The sequence below is a fragment of the Erpetoichthys calabaricus genome, chromosome 4 (assembly GCF_900747795.2).
Source record: "Erpetoichthys calabaricus chromosome 4, fErpCal1.3, whole genome shotgun sequence".
In the NCBI taxonomy this organism is placed as follows: domain Eukaryota; kingdom Metazoa; phylum Chordata; class Cladistia; order Polypteriformes; family Polypteridae; genus Erpetoichthys; species Erpetoichthys calabaricus.
The window spans coordinates 253860612-253880580 of NC_041397.2; the positions used below are offsets into that span (position 1 = coordinate 253860612).

Below are 19969 nucleotides of genomic sequence, written 5' to 3' on the forward strand. Positions count from 1 at the left end.
GACTGCGGCCGTCTCTTTCCTATATGTTATTTGGTTTCAAGTCCATTTAAACAAATAACTACAAATAACAGGATGGTAACTTGTATCTTTTTTACTTTTCTAAGCTATTCTGTAATAAAACCATACATCCCATAAGCTTTGGACTTAAGGTCACAGGCACTCAATCTATAGATAATACACTCTCTTCTGTCTTTTTAAGCCATGAACGATGTTCTCCATGCCCATTATTTAGGACTTCTGAAAAATCATGAATGCACACATAAACATGGATTGCCTCAGATTCTCAGCCTGTCTTTAGTTAACAAGAAACACTTTGTGTTAGTAAAAGCAATTAAGCCTTGATTGTAAGACTAGGCTTATTTAAGTGATACTTACTCAGCTATGTCTCAATTTCATTAATGCTCTTCTTGGAATACTAAACTATCCCACCAGGTTTCTTTCATAATTCTTTTTCATTCCTCTTGTGATTTGCACCACTTGCAAATTCTTATGCACTGGTTATATTGGTGTTTGCAGAGGTGAGTGTTTGAATAAATTTGATACTGTATATTAACCTAAGATCATGAGTTACACATATGTTAAACCAGTCACAATGCAGAAATTAATTTTTCTACTGTATCCTGTATTTCCATATTGTAAACTCAGAGACTAATATATATAAAAATTTAATTTATATTGTTTAAACACAAAATGGAGGGCTCACACTAAGGAAAAAATAAAGTAGCTAAAAAATTAGACAAAACAATAAATCCTATGCATCAGTTACCCTTCATAAACAGCTCTCCCGTATGTGTTTGATGGTGTGGTCATCTCCTCACTACTGACAAAAGTACTCTTACCTCTTATCTCCTCTCTTAATCTATCTCTATCTCTCTTTCTGTTGTGTGTCAATGATGTGTTCCTGACACATTTTCAATCTTTTCTTTGGATTCTTCTCCCAAATTCAGACTAATTGAGGCACTGTCACAGAGGTAGCCCTTTTTGGTTACAGGACACAGTTCATTCAAGTTGTTTCAGGTGTTTCCATGCCCATTAAGCCCTATATAGCACGTAAAGGCAAGTTTCATCTGGCATCTTCTAAACTATTTTTAAACAGTTCACAAGTAGCCAGATGGGATCTTTCCTGCCATGTGCCCTGTGCCGCTGGGACAGGCTTCAGGTGCTGTGAGCCTGAATTAGGTTAAGCATCGATATCAATTCACAGTCCAAATCTTTGTATACAAAGGGATCACTAAATCATCATGAGAGAATTAAAAAAAATTCAAGCAAATAATATTCAGCTATCGGTTTAGGCAAGGAGAATTTTAATGATGCTGTGTTCTGGTTGTCTCTTTTGTTCTAATGCTCACATTTTAAACAGAATATTATGCTTTAAACCCAGTTTAAAAATTGAGTATGAACTTGCATATTAATAGTATCCGTATTGAAATTTTTTGAGAAGATACTCTCTGCTGTGTAATTATCAATGATTTATATTAACAACTTTGATGTAGCAATGAGTTACCACCAGAGCTGAATAACCAGTTTGGGCATGAAATATAATCATTGTTGCAGAAGAGTATTAAATTATTTGTGACTTCACAAATAAATGCTTGTATATTTTTTTAATGTGTTGCTTTTTTAAAATACAAAAGAGTATTTTTTTCTCATAAAAAATCATGAATGAACAGGCTTGATAGTCTCTGCATATTTGCAAGAAAAACAGTTTAATATTTTTTTAATGCAGAATGACATATAAAAAAGAGTGTGTTATTTACACGAATACTGGTTGCCTAACAGTCAGACTAATATCCTGAAGAGAATTTTTAGAGCTGATATCATTAACTATTAGGTACATAGAAAATAATAACTGAACTGTACAGTACAGTACATTAGTGGAATACGAATGTGACCCATCATAACACTACCATGAACCAAGAGCACAAGGAATTGTGTGATTTGTTTTATTAATTTTATAGACTTCTACTTGTACCTGCTTTAACCTAATGGATTCTCAGACAATTGAAGACAAGATGGCAGGGTATGGTGCGCACTTTATTACTTAATTAAGATTGAAAATGAGGGGTAAGTTTTGACTTTTTTTCTGGAACAAGAACATTCTGTTTTCTTGTTCTAGTTGCATTACGTTTTGTGCATTTGTGCTGCATACTAGCATGAAACAGCTGTTGTCAAGTACTGTCTGATAACTGTAATGATATCTGCTTTCATAGTATAAACGAACAGGGCTATAAGACATTTCTGTGTAACACATCAGTCAGCTGAGAGGCCCTACTTTTACTTTCACTGTGTTATAAGTATACATATGGGGGTGGGGGTGGGTTAGTAGCTTATTGCACTAAAGAATGCCAGTTATGCAGTTTTTCCACTTGTCATTGTGGGGTGGGGGTTTGGCAAGAAACAGCAGACCTTTTCCATCACTGAAATGCTTCTTAGCTTTAATGTAGCTGTTTATTTGGAGCAATTTATAAATAGTTAAATAAATAGTAAATAGTAGTTGAAAATAGTTAAAACCAATAATTATTAAGAATTTGAAAAAGCATTACACAGTGTTTGTTAAACACTGAAAGTTACTAACAAAGGCTATTATAAAGCAATATCAATATAAGAATTTTCATTTAATAACATTTATAATTATTGGAATGTACATGGACTAATAATCTGTTAAGCATTATATAATGTTTGTTAATGACTTACTATTAAACATTATTATAAAGTGTTCCCCACTATGTTAACAAAGCTTGACCTACTCAGAGGGAGAGGCAGACCTGCTTTTCTTTCTTGGTTCTTATTCCTCCCAACTCATTTTCTTCCTCCTCTTTTATTTCCAGTACCTTGCCACACATCATCCTTGACCGAAAGATTCCCCACATTGTCCTGATTCTGAGCTTGGATTCCCATTCCCGATCTCTCACTTTTCTGATACTGAGCATGTTTTTTTATTATAGTTTTCACTGGAAATCCACATCTTGGGTTCTGTAGCTGTAGATGTACCGCTTTTGTGTGGATCGCCTCATGACAACAAACAACTGATAGTGCAAAGTACTAATAAAAAATAAAGCTTAAGTTGCTACAACTAAGGATTATATTTACATCTTCAAACAGAAATTAATGCACAATGGAAACCAAAAAAATCTTCAAACATTTAAAAACAGTGACTGAAGTTGTTAAATTGCAAAGACTGAACATATAAAATATACTGTGGCATAAGAACTGCCAATTTTGTTCTCATATAAAAAGATAAGGTATTAGAAAATGTTTGCTTGAAATAGAGTATACGATACTTTAATTATTTTTCAGCATGTGCTTTAATCAAAGAAACCTCCAAATCAGGAATGTATAAATAAAGGTATAAGTTAGCTCTACAAGCACTGACATATAATGAACTTGTACTTTTTTAGCTACATTTGATTTTCTTGTTTTTGATAACATTAATAGAAATAATGTTTTGTGCTAATTATTAGTAAACTCATTTTATATTTATCTTGCAACATTTGTCACATTTTCCTTTATGTCAAGATGCTCATGTAAACTATGTGTGTGTGCTAGACCATCAATTATGTTGTCTGTTAGGCTTTTTTTCTCTGAATTTACAGTCTTAATCTTCTTTATTTATTTATCTGGTTAGTACAATGCTATATACTGTATACCCTGCTGTTCTATCTTAAAATCTGTGAAGTGTCTTGAGCAGGGGAAAGGCGCTATATAAAAAAAATGTATTTATTATTATTATTATTATTATTTGTTTTAAAGATTTTGCCTCAGCATAGTTTAATGTGAAATCCAAATATATAATTGAACCCAAACCAACAACCTTAACAACTGCAAGTCTCTTTTCTAAGTGTGTAACTGAAAGCTTAATACAGAGTGGTTTGTTTGACTTTCAACATCTACAGTATCTGTGCAGGCAGTGGATAATGTCACATAACTTTCATAGTATGAATTGCTAGGTCAGTGATCAACAGGTGCAGACTGAGGAGATATTAATATATATAAATACAATGAATACACATAAGGGCGGCACGGTGGCGCAGTGGGTAGCGCTGCTGCCTCGCAGTTGGGAGATCTGGGGACCTGGGTTCGCTTCCCGGGTCCTCCCTGCGTGGAGTTTGCATGTTCTCCCCGTGTCTGCGTGGGTTTCCTCCGGGCGCTCCGGTTTCCTCCCACAGTCCAAAGACATGCAGGTTAGGTGGATTGGCGATTCTAAATTGGCCCTAGTGTGTGCTTGGTGTGTTTGTGTGTGTCCTGCGGTGGGTTGGCACCCTGCCCAGGATTGGTTCCCTGCCTTGTGCCCTGTGTTGGCTGGGATTGGCTCCAGCAGACCCCCGTGACCCTGTGTTCGGATTCAGCGGGTTGGAAAATGGATGGATGGATGGAATACACATAATCAAGAATACCAAAGCCCAATATATTTAATTTATAAACAAGTTAAAAAATTTGTTTTATTTATGACTGGATAAGTAATTGTAGTTCATATTTCTTTGAAAAAGAATTGCCAAATAAAGAGTACAAATCTGTTAAAATCCACAAACTCACATGAAGCCTGGCACTCTGTTTTAAGATAGACAGTTTTCTCAAATTTGTAAGTTTCATTGTGTCCTACCAGTTCCAAAAGTTCATTTTGGTCTTACATTTTTCACTTCATCATATTTTTTATCCTAACTTTTCAGTTTTGTTTTGTTTTTTACTTATTAGAAAGTATTTATGCAATGGAAGCATTGTTGAGATATATGAGTTGTTTAGGGTCACACAGTGAGTCTGGAATGAAAATTGAACACATAGGTCAAGTTTAATTTAATTAAACATTCTGGTCTTTATACTAGATATTATTTTGCTAGGGCGGCACGGTGGCACAGTGGGTAGTGCTGCTGCCTCGCAGTTTTGGGAGACCTGGGGACCCGGGTTCGCTTCCCGGGTCCTCCCTGCGTGGAGTTTGCATGTTCTCCCCGTGTCTGCGTGGGTTTCCTCCGGGCGCTCCGGTTTCCTCCCACGGTCCAAAGACATGCAGATTAGGTGGATTGGCGATTCTATATTGGCCCTAGTGTGTGATTGGTGTGTTTGTGTGTGTCCTTCGGTGGGTTGGCACCCTGCCCGGGATTGGTTCCTGCCTTGTGCCCTGTGTTGGCTGGGATTGGCTCCAGCAGACCCCCGTGACCCTGTGTTCGGATTCAGCGGGTTGGAAAATGGATGGATGGATGGATTATTTTGCCATGTCAGAAATTATCTCCCTCTATATATATTCTGGGAAAATCAGCAAAATTGTCTAATAAAGATTAGATCCTCTAAATCCTCCAATTTGTGTTCTATTTTTAAAAGGTATTTTATTAAAATCATCAACTTCATGATGAATATGAGTTTAAATGGCATCAATTTAGATGATTATCTGTTGCCTCCCTTGTTATTTGCCACTCATAGTTAATTGTCTACTGATTAATGAAAAGAAACACTAAAGAACTCAAAATTCTTGACAAGTAGGTAAATTATAATGAAGCAAAAAGTAGGAAATTAAGAGACTCAGTAAAAGTCATAGCAACAATAAGCGTTCTTCTAAATTTGGAATAGAAGTAAAAATCACTTATTTATTTATTGTGAAAAACCTGAGAGCTAGAGCAAGCCACCTGATTAAGTGATGAGATTAATTAACAAGTAAATAGCAATGAATTATGGAATTGGTTGGAAGAAAATCTTTCAGCCACTGTGGACCTCTGCATTAAGAACCTGTGTATATTACAGATGGTGCTGGTGACTTACTTTCCCAGTTTTGTAGCTAGTATCTTATTACAGGTCATTGATAATTGTTGTCTTACCATTCTTGCCATGTACACCGTAAACTAACAATGTATAAATTATTTTATAAGCTTTACTCTCTTAACCAAATGAGCAATGACACATTAAAATTCAGTGTACTCATAAGTAATAGCAAGACTGCAATGCTGAATGTTCATGGGAGATGAGAATAAAAGTCCCAGATACAACAGAGCTGTCACTTTACCAAACTATACAGGTTAAATTTAATTTGGGGGATTTTATATGTGAAGATTGGATTTCTACAGTTTATTTCATGTTTTAAAGTTAATTCTCAAAGCTAATTCATACTATTATGTTATTTTTATTTGGTAATGCTCATAATCAAAAGAAAATGATGACATTACCAAAAATAATTTAATATACTAAATTGTGGGGACATAATATAAATGAAATAATCATATGGAAATGATAGATAATATTTAAAACCCTCAAAAATATAACTAGAGAACCTAGAAAAATAATAAAATATATATATTTTAAACAATGTCTGAATTGTAATGAGTACATACATTAGAACCAATACCACAGTGTCCCATATTATCATATCCTCATAAACAACATGCCTAATCATTTGCTTAAAGTCAATCCCAACTCTCTCAGATGGAATTTCTATTATTGGTATAAGTGTTAACAATGTAAAGGCGTATTAGTGTTCAGAAACTACAGTATCTGATAATCCAGATAAGATGCTTGAAAATTATTCCACATCTTTAGCCAGATTTAACCAATAAAAATGTTTTGACGTGCACTCTCTCATTTTCTCAGATCTGAGATGTCTGCCAAACACATCTGAGTGAGTGAGACACAAAACAGTCTTCCTGTGGGACTGAAACAACCAACTGCTTTACTTAGTCAGTAATAATGTAATCTGATATCACACAGTACAATAAATCATTTTCATTATAAAATATGAAGTTTTCAAATCATGTGTCTTCTTTGTAATATTTGTCATCTATAAGTTGTGCCCATTTAAAAGAAAAATCTAGGCTTTTGCAGTTGTGTAAGTGTGGGCTTTGGAGAATTGTATATTCTTTGACTAGGTAGGAACTCAGTATTGTCTGTGTAAGTGAAAAGTACAGAGCCATTAAATTCAGATGTAGGTTCTGAGAGACTGGCAGATTGTTTCTGTAGTTTCCTGAGAGGGGACTACTCTCCAGATTCACTCTTTAAATCATGTTCAATGTCTTGAATTTCAGTAGAATATTTATTTTTATCCACATCCTTTAGTATACATAAGACCTTCTTCATAAGCAACATTCTCAAGAGCAGAAGAGAATTATTCTTGAAAACCTTAAGAAGTTGAAAGAGTCACCCGTATGGTCATTGTCTGTAGCATATGTATAACATATATATCAGAGCTCTGAGGTGTAACCATTTTTCAAGATGAGGGTAAGAGGTGATTGAACAAAATATTGTTATTGTTGCTGATCAGTCTGTGAAACCCTCACTTCTGGTACCACCTGTAGCATTCTGGATTCTGCACTACACAAACAAAGTTAACAAACAATTCTTTTCCAAACACATTTTATTCTTCAATTTGTAGAAACAGTTTTAGGGCCTTTTAGATAGATAGATAGATAGATAGATAGATAGATAGATAGATAGATAGATAGATAGATAGATAGATAGATAGATAGATAGATAGATAGATAGATAGATACTTTATTAAACAAATAGTTAAAAACATAAAAGATAATAATGTGTCTTAAAAAAAAAACTCAAGTACATTTCTGTCTTCCCAGATTTATTAAAATTTTAAGGCATCTTCTTCTTCAGTGCTGTTCTCCTTGAGAGGGGAAATGACACTAACTTAATCTTGTAATACATAATTAATGTAGGTGAAGCCCATGACTATTTTTGCAAAATACATGCATTATTATTTAAAACATGTAATGATGTCAGAAATTAATTTTTCATGCTTTTTCTCTCTTAGTTGAACCCATTAACAGCTGTTCTTCTTTGATTGTTTACTTCATGATTTTTACTGACTAAACAGGAAAGTCACACTTCTTCAATTTAGTATATACTGTATGTAGACAATCTTTTCTTAAACATGTGTTTGGTCTTTGGGTTGCGTTGTTTTAAAGTTAAGTCACTTTCATAAATGTTTCAATGGTGAAGTGCTCAATCCCTTTTTAATATCAGAAAGTTTCTGAAATGTAAGAAACTAAGCTAAATCCTGCAACATGTTATGTATTAAGCTGTTTATGTGTGTCATGGCTGTTATTGCTGTTTTTGAATCATTATTTTTTCATTCTTTTTCTTTGTGGGTATCTCCCCAGATTTGGAGCCACATTGACATCACTCCCTCTGACCATTTAAGCCCAGGAGAAAAGCGTTCAGTCCATGTTTTCATTTAAGTTGTTTCTCATTTTTTGTTAATACTTTTTTAAATTATATCTACTCTTTTTTTTCCTCACTACTTTGCTCTGTTTCTTGGATTAGGGTTCTTTGATAGTGTACTAGGACTTGTTTGCTTTAGGATTGCCTATTTTAGGCAACTTCATTCTGCACTTTTGACCACCTTTTGTTATTCTCTCTTTGTTTGAATAAATATTTTTCATTTATGAAGAATTCTTGTTGCCTTTTGGTCACAATTAATTTGGAATTCAGCTTGGTTTCTTCATCTTGAGAGGCATTCATGGAACATTAAGTATACTTTAAGTATATAACCATTTCCCCCATTTTTTGGGCCTATTCAGGCTGACAGTTACTGTTAATAGTTGAGAGTTAACTGGACGGGGTGTGCCTCATCTGGGCTGGGCTGGTGTGTCTGAAGGCCTCAACACCCATTTTTTCCATGTCTGAGACTCCAGTTTACTACACTAATAGGTATTTTACCCGTGGTTAGATTTACTTTGAGCACACAAACAAATTAGGCATCCACAAAATACTTGACAATTCTGGATTATTTTTTAAAATTTGTTCTGTTATTGTACCATAACAGGGCTAGTAGACCAATAACAGGGCTAGTAGAACAGGCACTTTTTTATCAAAAAGCAGAAAAATTCCTCTCCTCATTAACTTGGCTCAAATATTACTCAATAAGTAATATCATTTTGCTTTAACAGATGTACAAAAGAGAACGTAAACATTCCCAGAATTGGTCAATAGCAAGGGAGTTGGGAGTAATTATCAACTATGGTTCAAGGTGTTATATGCCTACAGTGTTGTTAATCAGTCTGCCAGATGATGGAGATGCATATTTCTGGCATTTATTCTACAATCATGCCTGTGAGGTCTGCGATTTTTTTTTCCAATAAGCCAAAAAAGCATGTCGGGTCATATCAAACATTAACACAATGATGATCATGTTTTTTGGACATTAATGGACTTCTTAATAAAGAGATTCTCTATGAACAGACTTTTAATCCACATCATTATCTGTCTATCTATTACACTGAACTGCTGTGGCGTCTGTGGGAAAGAATCAGGAAAAAACATCCTGAGCAGTACACATACAATACTTTATTTTGTAGCATGACGGTGCATCTGCACATACTGTATTGTCAGCCAAAGAGTTTTTGACCAAAAACAATGTGATTTTTGCTTTGCATCTCTTGTATTCACCAGATCTCATTCCCTGTGACTTGCTACCATGTCAGAACACTAGGAAAAAAAATCTCAAAAAGCTCTAGAAGTGATAACAAAAGATGAGTACTGGAAGTGTTTGCAGGAATGGAAAAAAGACAGGGACGAGTGTATTACATTTAAAGAGGAGTACATTAACAGTGACTAAAAGGAAATTGCAGTATGCTGTATAATAAAGTTTTTTTGTTTTTTTTAACAATTGTGGGAATTTTTGCGTCCGCCCTTATATGTACTGATCTTTCACAGCTAAGCAAAATCGTACAGAAGTGCACCTTTTCTGTTTCAAAATTTACAAGTGAATGCAACACATACAGTATTCTCCTACTAAAAGACTGTGTCAATTCAGCTGATTATAAGGATTAGTATTACTGCTTTCAGTGTATTTTATTTCATCAGTCAGATGGTCTCTAAATGTGACTATCAGGATATCATTATTCCAGTTGTTGGCTGCATGTAACATTTTGAACTCTATTATTAATTTACATTAGGCTGACACCTTTATCCTAGGCGACCTATAAGTTAAGGATATATTGCAATATATTACAACTGCTTTTTTTTTCTTTAAACAGTTGTAGCACAAGCAGATTAAGGACTTGGAAGTTTAAATATTTATGTCTAATACCTTAATCAGTACACCAAAACTGCCTGTTTGTCTATTCAATTATAAGCAGTCTTTCTGCACCCCTGTCCAATGTTTAACTATTTTTAGGTCTCAATGCTTTTATTATTCTCAAAAACTATTTTTATACTCATTTGAAAATAAGGATGAATTTTATAACCACCTGTCTATTTGGTCAAATGACAGGATCCCATGAAAAGGCTATTCACAATGACAAAAAATAAATAAAGTGATTTTTTTAATTAGTGAGCAATAGGAAGAAACACAGTTTAAAAATAATATTGCTGTATCCAACAGGAGGCATTAGCTTTAGTTACTTCTCTAACAGTGATGTCCCTTTGGCCATCAGCAGACAATGAAACATAAAATGATGATAAAAGATCCATTATGTGGCTTTGATTTATCTGATGCATATGAAAAGCAAGGGATCTGAATACCACTAGGTAATTGTTCTGCTACTAGAAACAATAATCTGCATCTTCATTTGAGTGACCACCATTAGAATCATTCCATAGTTTTAATAATAATAATAATAACCATCATCATTATAATAATAACAATAATAAGAGAAGAAGAAGAATTAATTTTATTTATATAGCACCTTTCCCGTTATTCTGTCAAGGATACCAGATTATATAGTACTGTGGCTGCTATTTTTATAAGCAAGGACACACTTACACAGCACATGACATCAAGGCATATATCACCTTGTAATGAAAACAGTACATGTGAAAAGACAGAAATAAACAGGTTGAATTAAACAATATCTACATATTGCTTACCCATTTATCTATATTTGTATTTCACTTTGTTCATGACATGGAAGCAATCTTGAATCCCAGTAGCATTGAATACAGGGCAGAAACCAATCCTGGCTGATACACCAATACACCACAAAGCACAATTCTTCATACCAGGTCATTAAGCTATCATGCAGATCTTTTAGATGTAAAGGATGTGCAAACTCTGTATAGTTCCTGAAGAAATCAAACCCAGGTAACCATACTTATGAAAGGTGAAGATGAGGATAAGGATTTAGAGTGACCCGTAGATGAATTACAGACTTAGCTCCACCTTTACTGCTGAGGACCAGTACAGTGTTTGTAAAATTACTGCTATTGCTGTACCAGTTCACTGGCCAATCTCAACATCATCTCTGCCTTCACTTGTGAAAAAGACCTGGGCTGCATTGTTATATCCAATATGTATATTGTATTCATTCTGGTAAAAGTCTGTTTGGCATTATTATTGGTAAAAATGTTTATTTTGTTTTGATTTTTTAGCTAACCAGCCATCAAGCAAGGTGTGTATGCATGCCTACCTAATGCCATTCCCAGTGTCACAGCAGACTCACAATGCCACTTCTTATGAAAATGCAATAAGTAAGTACTGCGAAAAACTTTTATTTTTATCATAAATGTTTGTTTTCGTAAAATCCCAAAGGCCATATTTACTGCACAACCAACATGAAAAATGTTTTGCTTTCTTTTCAAAAATATTGGCACTGTTTAAGGAATCAGTATAGTATGTAGTTTTCTGACATGCATATTGTGTCAGTTGTATACTTAAGAAATGCATTTTTTAAAATGTAACTAATCTTTGTTTTTATAATAACTTTGTTTACATGAAATATATGAGTTCTTGAGTGTAGATTAATGGACAATTAAATCTAGTACACAATAAAATATACAGAAAGTGAAGGGGTCTGAATGCTTTCAGAATCCACTGGAATACCTGTTAGAAGAAGCACATATACTGTGTGGACTGTAAGAGAATGGACGCTTGGGGGCGCTGTTGCCCCATGAAACCTAACAGACAGATGCAGACACAGGTTTAAAAGCACTAAGAGGTATTTTAATTTTCTTCTTTAATAGTGCCTCCAAAGCACCATGGCCACAATAAGCACACAATGAATAAACACAACAATTCTCCTCCTCTCCTCCCAGCAGCTCTGTCACACTCCCTCCCAACTCCGGCTCTCTTGCTGGGTCTCCGACAGTTCTTTATATAGTCCTTGACCCAGAAGTGCTTCTCCTCTTCTGTTCACGTGACTTGTCAGCACTTCCGGGTCAGATGGAGAATTACATTTTTCTTCAGCCCGAAAGTACTTCTGTCCTTCCGTCCCTATGACTTGGGAGTACTTCCGGGCTATATTGGAAACAGAAATCCCCTTGTCTCCCTGCAGCATCCCCTGGCAGCACCCATGGTACCCAGCAAGGCTGTGAAGCCAAACTCCATCTCCCAGAGTGCCCTGCAGGAATCTGGGGCACCGCTAAGCTGCAGGGAATTCGCCATCTAGCGTTCTGGGGCTTTCGTCTGGGTTGAGCTGCCAGCCATCCCTCAAAGGATAAAGAGCGTTCGTAGACCCTCCTGACTTATGAATGATATAGAAAAATTGGGAAGGAAAGTAAAAAAAAAAACATTGTCATATACAGATCACAAGTGGAAATGTAGCTTAAAGTGAATATTAAGTGCCTGATCCTTTACTTCAATGTTGTCACCAGCTTATTAAGGACAAGAAGAAGTGTGATTCATTTTGACCAGGTGACTTTCTTTCACTTCTCTGCAAATGAACACCTTACCTACCAAACTGCATTTTTTAATGTAACCATCTGTGACAAAGTGTTCATGATGAGGCTTCCTGTACCTCTCCTAGATTAACATTTCTACTAAGCCACAGTAGTCAAAAAAATATACATCTGGGCTCATAAAGAGAAGTCCACCACATAAGTTGAATTGAGTTGAATCATGTCTCCCTGTAAAACATGGCATTCTTTTTGTCTAAAAGTAAATGTTACTGTTTCTGTTTTATTTATCTTTTTCTAGTTTATCGTGGATTCTGGAGTGTCTTCATGCTCATTGGTGTGACATCCATAGTGTTAGCAGGCTTCTTTATCATCTGCGGAGCTCCCTTTTCTAGTCATAAATTGTATAAGGCTGGAGGTGGACTTTTCCTAGCTGCTGGTAAGTCCAAATTTAACCACAGAACGAGTTCTGAAGTCATCTTCACACAACTGCCACAACTGCACAATGAGTCATTTAAATGTATTTTCCTCAAATCAGTGCAGTGACCGTTCTTTTGAAATGATAGATAAAGTGACCTGTGCATAAAATCTCTCCACTTTATGCCCAAGTCACTTTTATCTGTTATGCGTTGTATGCCCTTTGTTATAAGAGAATCAAAGTCATCCAGTTTAGTACAACTACTGCATATCAGTTAAGAATGGATTGTTTTTTTATCGAAGCCTTTTTTCTTCTCTATGCAACATTTTATCAAACTTAATTTCCATTATTCTAAGTAACACATGTTATCTTAAGCTTTTGTAAGTCCACTTATGTCATTTGCCAAAGTAAAATGACATTACTGCAACAGCCATACCATATAATGTATGATCGTATTTCATTAAAATGGAAGCTCTTTATTTAATACTGTGCATAACATGCAGTACTTGGGAATCTCATTATGACCCCAATCAGGTTAAAGTTTCTAATAGAATTCTTGGATATTTTGGGTACACATTATTTATTGCATTTGTGAAGGTAAAGTCACTAGATATAGCAAATGCTAAAGGTCAAATACAAGGATGTACAAGTCCTGAATTTATGTAAGCAGCAACAGTGGAAATTCTTGTTTGAATGTCAGGAGTTCTGCTATGTTGGCAGACTGAAGTCCCTGTAGAATATTATGATGAGCTTACTGAATGAGTCACACAGAAGTCACTTGTCTGGATGAGTCCAAAGTTGCCAACTGGCATTTATTTCTATTGCTCTGTATAAGTGATGCCCTACTAACCTCTGTTATCTGGACCATGACAACAACTCCAAAACAGTTATAGAGTACTCTCCCTTGACTTGTCTGACTCTTGCCTGTCCCTCACTCCTTTTTCTGGTTTCATTCTGTCGCCATCTTCTAATGCACTCATTCATTTAGTTTACACCACCACCCATCACATTTTGGAGCCATTGCACCAGTATTTATCCCTCATTCTTGTCATTCAGCTCTCCCACACCCTTACATTAAGTGTTTTCTAAGAAGTATTTTATCCTTGGCATAGCCCTTGTCCACACACCAAAATAGCTCTCCATTCAGATTCAGCAAATGTCACAATGTGTTTAGGCCTCTAGCCACAAGGGAGAGCAGCCCTATGAAGTGTATGGTATTGAAGTTCAGGAATACCTGCGGTCACTAGATGGAGGTCAGGGAGGGTGATTCTAGAAATCTTATACATTGTCCAGGACACTAGAAGTGGATTAAAAACCAGGTCCAGCTGGTACACTTTTGAGTTCAGAGACAGGAAGCAAGAATTTGGCAAGGTCTCAACTGCTAGGAAGCTGTGAAAGGGTCATAGTGTGCAAAGAAGTTTCATGAAAGTTGAGATGAGAGTGCATGTTAGCTGCAATGCATAACTGGACCAGCAATCTTACATAATAAATAGGGACACTTAAACATATTGAAAGGATCTTGTGGTACCAGAGTTACTGGCTCTTTTTTGGTTTCCATTTTTCATTGTAGTTTGGTTTCTTCCTGAGGCATTTAACCATCCCTTTTACTTTGATGCTCTTTGCTGTATTTGGTCAAGTTTTTGGTTCGGAGATGACTCTAGAGTTCCCCATATAGTGTACACATTATTTATTTGACCAATATTCTATAACAAGTTTTAATCCAAAATTTTCCAAATTATATTACAAAATTAGTGTAAAAAATTGTTCTGTCACTTTGTTTTCAGTAAAATAAAATAAAAGCACTTTTTAAATGAAATGCTTCATTATTAAATACTATTTTGTGAATAAGATTAGAACACCTCTTATTGGAAAAATATTTTATCATATCGGAGCCTTTAAAAATATTATTAATGCAATGTGTTAATGAACAGTGTTGTAAAAGAATGGTTAGAAAAGTAATGCATTGTCAAATAGTATTAGTATTTCTTTAAAGAAATAAACAAAATGGACTGAATGGTTTCTTCTAAATCTCTCATCTCATTTTCTGAAACTGTTTCTCCTGGGAAGGTTATGAAGGTTTCTTCTAAACCGCCTTGTAAACAATTAATAATGCAACCATTAAATATACTGTAACATTATCCATCCATCCATCCATTGTCCACCGCTTATCCGAAGTTGGGTCGCGGGAGCAGCAGCCTAAGCAGGGAAGCCCAGACCTCCCTCTCCCCGGCCACCTCCTCCAGCTCCTCTGGGGGGACCCCAAGGCGTTTCCAGGCCAGCCAGGAGATATAATCCCTCCAGCGTGTTCTGGGTCTGCCCCGTGGCTTTCTCCCAGTGAGACATGCCCGGAACACCCCCTTAGGGAGGAGTCCAGGGGGCATCCTGACCAGATGCCCGAACCACCTCAACTGACTCCTCTCAATGTGGAGGAGCAGCAACTCTACTCCAAGTCTCTCCCGGATAACTGAACTCCTCACCCTATCTCTAAGGGAAAGTCTAGCCACCCTGCGGAGAAAACTCATTTTGGCCGCTTGTATCCGCGATCTTGCTCTTTTGGTCACTATCCAAAGCTCGTGGCCATAGGTGAGGGTAGGAACGTAGATCGACTGGTAAATTGACAGCCTCGCCTTTTAGCTCAGCTCTTTCTTCACCACGATGGACCGTTGCAGAGCCTGCATTACTGCGGATGCCACACCGATCCGTCTGTCAAACTCCCGCTCTATTCTTCCCTCACTCATGAACAAGACAAGATGTGAATATAACATTATAAAATACTGATATTGGACTGTGTTAAGAATAAATTCTTTATTCTTTCCATTTTGTAATATTTAAATTCATGTAAAGCTTTTTTTTTTTTTTTAAAGGTATCTTCTTCGCCACAGTGGTTGTCATGTATGTCATCTGGGTTCAGGTACTGGATGGTCTTACTGTGTACATCAAACACCAGAAAGAATCATTATGCGAAGATTTCCAAATTATCGTCAGATATGGATGGTCCTTCATGGTCGCACCCATAGGAATATTCTTCTCTTTGTTGGCTGGATTGCTTTTTCTTTTAATAGGTCGTACGGTTCAACTTCATAGCACTTAAGTCAGGTTGTTTCGAGAACTTTGAACAGGTAAACCACAGGGATTTTTTTGTTACTTAATATAATGCAACATGATGAATGCACAATGGTTTTATCAGACCACTATTTCATATAATATATAATATTCCTTCAGTTGTTTTAGCATCTATTAATAATACCTGTATTAAATTATCTTCACATTAATTAATATTTCATTATCTTGGTAAAGTGCCATTAAATGTATTAAGTGAAAATTACAGCATGCAATGTTGTGCACTTGAATTTAAACATGTAACCATGATAAATATGTATCATTACTCCTTTCATGTTTTTATTACACTAATATAACAATTAAAATTGTTGATTTTTAAATGTATATTTAAAGGCTCATCATCACTTCCCTTGTTATTTCAGTATAGCAGATTTGATTACTTTTTTGCTCTTTGTATTATTTTTCAACTAATTTCAACTTATCATTATACAGGACTCCTCTCTAAAGCCAAGCATGGAGCACTTATATACATTTACAGATATAAACTGGTAGCAAAATAGTGCAAGACCATGCACTATTTACATACAGAAGCTATTGCCTATTGGCATTAGAGGAAAGGTAAAAGTTAAAACTCTAGTTTACAAAAAGAAACTTGCTGGGCTCTACACATCTTTGGAATAAACAAAGATAAAACAATACTGACCAAGACTCTACATACTGCAGGGCATCCTGAAGTGTTATTCAGCACACGCTAATTCTTATAAATATGGCGTTACTACACAAGTTTCTCTGAGGCTATTGATGCCAAAATGTCTCAGTCACTCTGACCTTTCTGTGCAAAAGGGTTAAAGGTTAAAAGGGTTTTTAGTTTTTGTACATTAAATATTTGACCTTTGATGAATGTAGAGAAAAGCCAAGCAAAATTACCCCTTTTATTGGCTAACTAAAAAGATTACAATATGCAAGCTTTCGAGGCAACTCAGGCCCCTTCTTCAGGCACGATGTAATGGTTTGATAATAAAAGCCAATAAAAGGTGTAATTTTGCTTGGCTTTTCTCTACATTCATAATGGCTAACACGGTACAACACCCTAGTACTACCTTTGATGAATTAAAACTAGCATAAAGGACTTTGAGAGACAGAACTAATGTCACTGTATGCTCTTATTTGTGCAGCATTGAACTGCCAACAAAAATGCCATCTCTTACATTTTTACAAGTCTAAATTATTAAAAAGCAAATTGCTCATACTGGAAGGAAATCTACCATCCCAGTGTGGAAAGCATTAATAATGCCTTGGCCAGTGCCCATGGTATTTTTTGCTAAATTTGAAAAGAAGCACACTTGTATTTAATGTACCACACTCTCTCTTACCCACACACACACACACTCGCACACACTTGCAAAAAATTCATTGTAACATAACAGGATTAACTGTCAATGTAAATGAAAACTTACTTTCTTTATAATCAACCAATCATAATTTCGCTTCTCTTCCACCTTCCGAAAAACAGTAGATTTGGTTAATTTGCTCTGCATGGTTGTGTGAGAAGGCCCTGCAATGCACTGGAGCCGTGTCTAGGTTGGTTCTTGCCTTGCACTTAGTGCTGCTGAACTAGACTCTGGTACCCCTATACTGGACTGAATGCATTTGAAAAGTCTATGGGTTGGAATGTGGAAATAACTTTAATTTATATAATGATTTTTCTATGCTCAGTGTATTTATTAATAGGTACCTGTGCTAACTATCCTTCCATTTTCTGAACTCGCTCGAGTATTTTGTGGAGCTCAAGCCCAGAAAGCAAGTGTGGAATGCAGGGCACACTCCTAAAGACACTCAGCCCTGATGAATTCAGCATCGCCAATTAGTGTGATATGCACTTCTTTTGGATGTGGGAGGAAAGTGGGCTGACCTGAGAAAATCCCTGCAGAGAGAAAGAACATTTAATCTCCACACAAATGTCGGACTTTATTTCTAATCCTGATCACTTGGACTATGATACAGCAGAGAAATACCATACTACCATCATTAATATTTAGTATATTTATTTAATTTATTGATTAAAGTATTTGATTCTGAAAATAAACCAGGCAGTGAACTTTGTGTGCTGTGGGCCTTAAATAGTTAAAGTGCATAAACATATTTTATAATTCAGCTTAACAATATTTGTGCTTTCAGGCTAGAACATTTTATATGTATCTGCATGTGGTTACTCCAAATATTGCAGCATGGTGGTATACTATGACAATTAATGTTGCCTCCTGCCATTTTCTTTTTGTCTGCATGGGTTTTTCTAGCATCTCTGCTTTCCTCCCACAACTCAAAGACGTTTTGCTGGCTAATTTTATGACTTTAAATTAGAATGAGTGAAAATGAATGCAGGCATAAATGTGCACTGCAGTGAGGAGATATTTAGTGCCTTGTGCTCAAAACTGTCAGGATTGGCTCTCTATAATCATGAAATGTGATTTCAGAAAATAAATGAATCAGTGCAATGAATGCAAGACAGAAATGCCATACACAAAAACATATTTATTTTGGTGTTAAAATATGAGTATTAGAGATAAAATAATGTGAAAATAAAGTGAGCATATGCCAAAAATTATGGTACAAGGAGAAACAACTATTTGTAGAGGTAAATTGTATTGTGTTTATTAAGGAGTTGTCATCTTCAATTTGTTATTTCCATATTGCTTCTGTTTATTTACTTTTGCAGATTAATAAAAATGTTTTATCACTATATAAACTGCTATTTGACTTGTTTGAAAAATTACTGCAGCATTACTTGGAGAAGGCTGATGTTTAATACATTTCTGGGATGTAAAAATGTTTTTAAATGAAAAAATAAAGACTAATGCTTATGGCTACAGTGTTTTGTACAACACTGATGTTTTCAATGGTTGTTTCCTACAAACGGATTAATGCAAATTAATCAATAACTAAATCAATCAAGCATTCATTATTTTACAGTATATAACTCCATTCACAGTAATGGCAACCACATGCTGCTTTAAAGAACAAATAAGATTATGGTATACTGTAGTTTAAAATTGAAATAAATAAATGGCACAACTAAACCTTTCTCTGGATACTCTGGTTTTCCTCACACACCCCAAAGACATTTATGTTAGGCGAACTGGTTACGATAAATTGGCCTTGTGTGTGCCAGTGAGTGTGCCTTGCAGTGCACTGCCACCCCATCCCAGGTTAGTTCCTGCCTTGCAAATTATGTTCCAACAAGCCACAACCCTAATCTCAATTTAACAAGCTTGATAATGGATGGATGAAAGTGCTGTTGTCCACAAAGCTGGTAACAGAAAATGCAGTCCAACTTTCAAACCGTTGTTTTTATTTCTCTCAATTCCACATAAACTGCTTAAGGGGTGATTTCTTCAAGTCATTTGGAGACAAATGCAAAGTAGGATTGTTTATACATGTTCTGACAGGAAAACAGGTTTAATGTCAGCCTGGGTGTTTCATTCAGATTTCCTGCAGCTTTTTTTTCATTACTCTCGCCTTTTGTGCAATTGATTTTCTTCTAGCCGATTGAAATCCTTAATTAAAAAGGCTACAAAGTGTTAGAGCTTACAGTCTGTTCTGCTCATGATGTGCTGTCAATGAAAGCTTCAGTGCTGTGGAGATGTCAAACACAAATGAAATGTGGAGATGGTAAACAGTAATTTTGACAGCACAAGCAAAGATATCCAGGGAAGCTTCTCTTGTCAGTTTTGCGAAAGATGAGTTAACCATTTCTGAATGTACAAATATATATGTATGAACTAAAAATGACAAAAATACAATTGAAACAAAAAAATCTTCTGTTAATAAAATTTTTGTGTTAATGATTTATTTGATTATTATTTTCATATGTATGAAAATCTGAGAAATTATTAAATGAAGAATAAGAAGTCAAAATAATTGTGATCCATTGACTACAAAAATAACTGAGTA

General features: G+C 35.5%; 1 protein-coding gene across 1 annotated transcript in view; it reads left to right on the top strand.

Moving 5' to 3' along the window:
- The window catches only part of tmem182a (transmembrane protein 182a), a 28116-nt gene extending 9228 nt beyond the window's left edge, over window positions 1-18888 (top strand). Inside the window, exons 3-5 of the mRNA XM_028800653.2 lie at window positions 11299-11397; window positions 12842-12979; window positions 15823-18888. Coding sequence (XP_028656486.1) covers window positions 11299-11397; window positions 12842-12979; window positions 15823-16049 — 464 coding nt within the window. The 3' untranslated portion in view covers window positions 16050-18888. The remainder of the gene's footprint in view (window positions 1-11298; window positions 11398-12841; window positions 12980-15822) is intronic.
- The last annotated feature ends 1081 nt before the right edge of the window (window positions 18889-19969 follow it).